This window comes from Phalaenopsis equestris, unplaced genomic scaffold (assembly GCF_001263595.1).
Source record: "Phalaenopsis equestris unplaced genomic scaffold, ASM126359v1 Scaffold215583, whole genome shotgun sequence".
Classification (NCBI taxonomy): domain Eukaryota; kingdom Viridiplantae; phylum Streptophyta; class Magnoliopsida; order Asparagales; family Orchidaceae; genus Phalaenopsis; species Phalaenopsis equestris.
The window spans coordinates 6,444-7,827 of NW_018234274.1; the positions used below are offsets into that span (position 1 = coordinate 6,444).

Here is a 1,384-nt window from a genome sequence, read left to right on the forward strand (position 1 = left end):
AAAAAAGGAATGACATGTGGCTATTATACGAGCCTTGGCCATTCTCGATGCGTCAAATAATTCGAGCACCACGCCACTGGGGGTAATCGAACACCAGACTAGAGGGGACTTACAACTGACAAACAGATACCTGACCAACTGATATGAGTATGCGGGGCATAGAGAGAGAGAGAGAGAGAGAGAGAATTAGCGGGGCACACATGTTCCCTAGAAATTGGACTTGCAATCAGCCTGAAATCAAATATTAACCAACCCAAACCACTCCATGATATTATTCTCTCAGCTGCCGCCAAGCTTTCTGAATATTTTCTTCCATCTGAAATCATTTAGGCTTCCCACCAAAGCAACACACTACCAGACATAACAAATCCTCTTGAGCTTAACACTCTTCCTTCCAATTCATTCCCTCGTTCTCTTCTCCTCCTTCTCTTTCTCCATCTCCTTCCTCTCCTTTCTGTAATCTGATTCAGTTTATACTAATATGGCTCTGAAGCAGCGGGTGGAGAGGTTCATCATGCTTCCCTTCTCAGTTGGTTGTGCTTCTCAGTCAGCTATTAGAGTCTCCAAGAACCAACCAAAGAATACTCACATCAAAGAAGTCTTCATGCTTGAAGGTAACTTTTTCTTCAAAACTCGAGCCTAGAAACTGTCGATCGATTAATGATTCGATTTCAAGTTGAGCTGGGGTCTGCTCTAAAAAAATTCAATCTAAGAATTGGTTCATAGCCATGCTCGTTTATTTTGATACGAGCCAAAATTCATATCAATTTTCGAGTGATTATTGTTCTTCTAGCTGAATTCACAGCCCCCTACTGTTTACTTAATTCTAATTTTTTTCTTTCAAGTAGATGAAGATGGGAGGGAGGAGAATGCTAGACCCAAGAGTTCCTCATTCTTTCTCCAGCTCCAAAGACCAAACTTCTTTGTTGGTATTCATAAACTAGCTAAAGGACTTAAGAACTTATCTGCTCTGTTCACAATCTACAAAAATGAAGATGAAGAAGAAGAAGAGGCAGATATGGAGATTGGACACCCTACAGATGTGCAGCATGTGGCTCACATAGGATGGGATGGCTACAATAATGTGAGTGGAATGAAGAGCTGGGAGAAAGCACCAGAGTTCTTAACTTTATCTTCCCTTTCTTTGAAGCAATGTGAGTTGGCCATGTCCGCACAGGTGCAGGGTAGTCGTCCTCTTTGAGGTTTGGATTAGGTTTTGTGGAGCCTTGATTAATTAATTGTATTGGTTTCTTTGGTTTTTGTAACTTTATGTTATTGTAGCTGTATTGAGGGTTACATGTGAGTTTGTATAGACAACTTTAATATGGGAATCTTTACTTCTTTCTTTTCTATGCTTCCTTTTTCTAAGGATGTGGGCTCCTGC

At 40.8% G+C, this 1,384-nt stretch overlaps 1 protein-coding gene across 1 annotated transcript; it reads left to right on the forward strand.

The window, feature by feature from the left end:
* Positions 1 to 219: 219 nt before the first annotated feature.
* LOC110037126 (CRIB domain-containing protein RIC4-like) lies at positions 220 to 1,323 on the forward strand. The gene is made up of 2 exons (XM_020741708.1): positions 220 to 614; positions 849 to 1,323. Exons 1-2 carry the CDS (start codon positions 482 to 484, stop codon positions 1,199 to 1,201), a joined length of 486 nt encoding a protein of 161 aa, XP_020597367.1. The 5' UTR covers positions 220 to 481; the 3' UTR covers positions 1,202 to 1,323.
* Positions 1,324 to 1,384: the final 61 nt, after the last annotated feature.

Coding starts and splice junctions, on each gene's coding strand:
- LOC110037126 (XM_020741708.1), top strand. CDS start 482: ATGGCTCTGAAGCAGCGGGTGGAGAGGTTCATCATGCTTCCCTTCTCA. Junction 615..848: donor AGAAGTCTTCATGCTTGAAG/GTAACTTTTTCT, acceptor TCTTTCAAGTAG/ATGAAGATGGGAGGGAGGAG.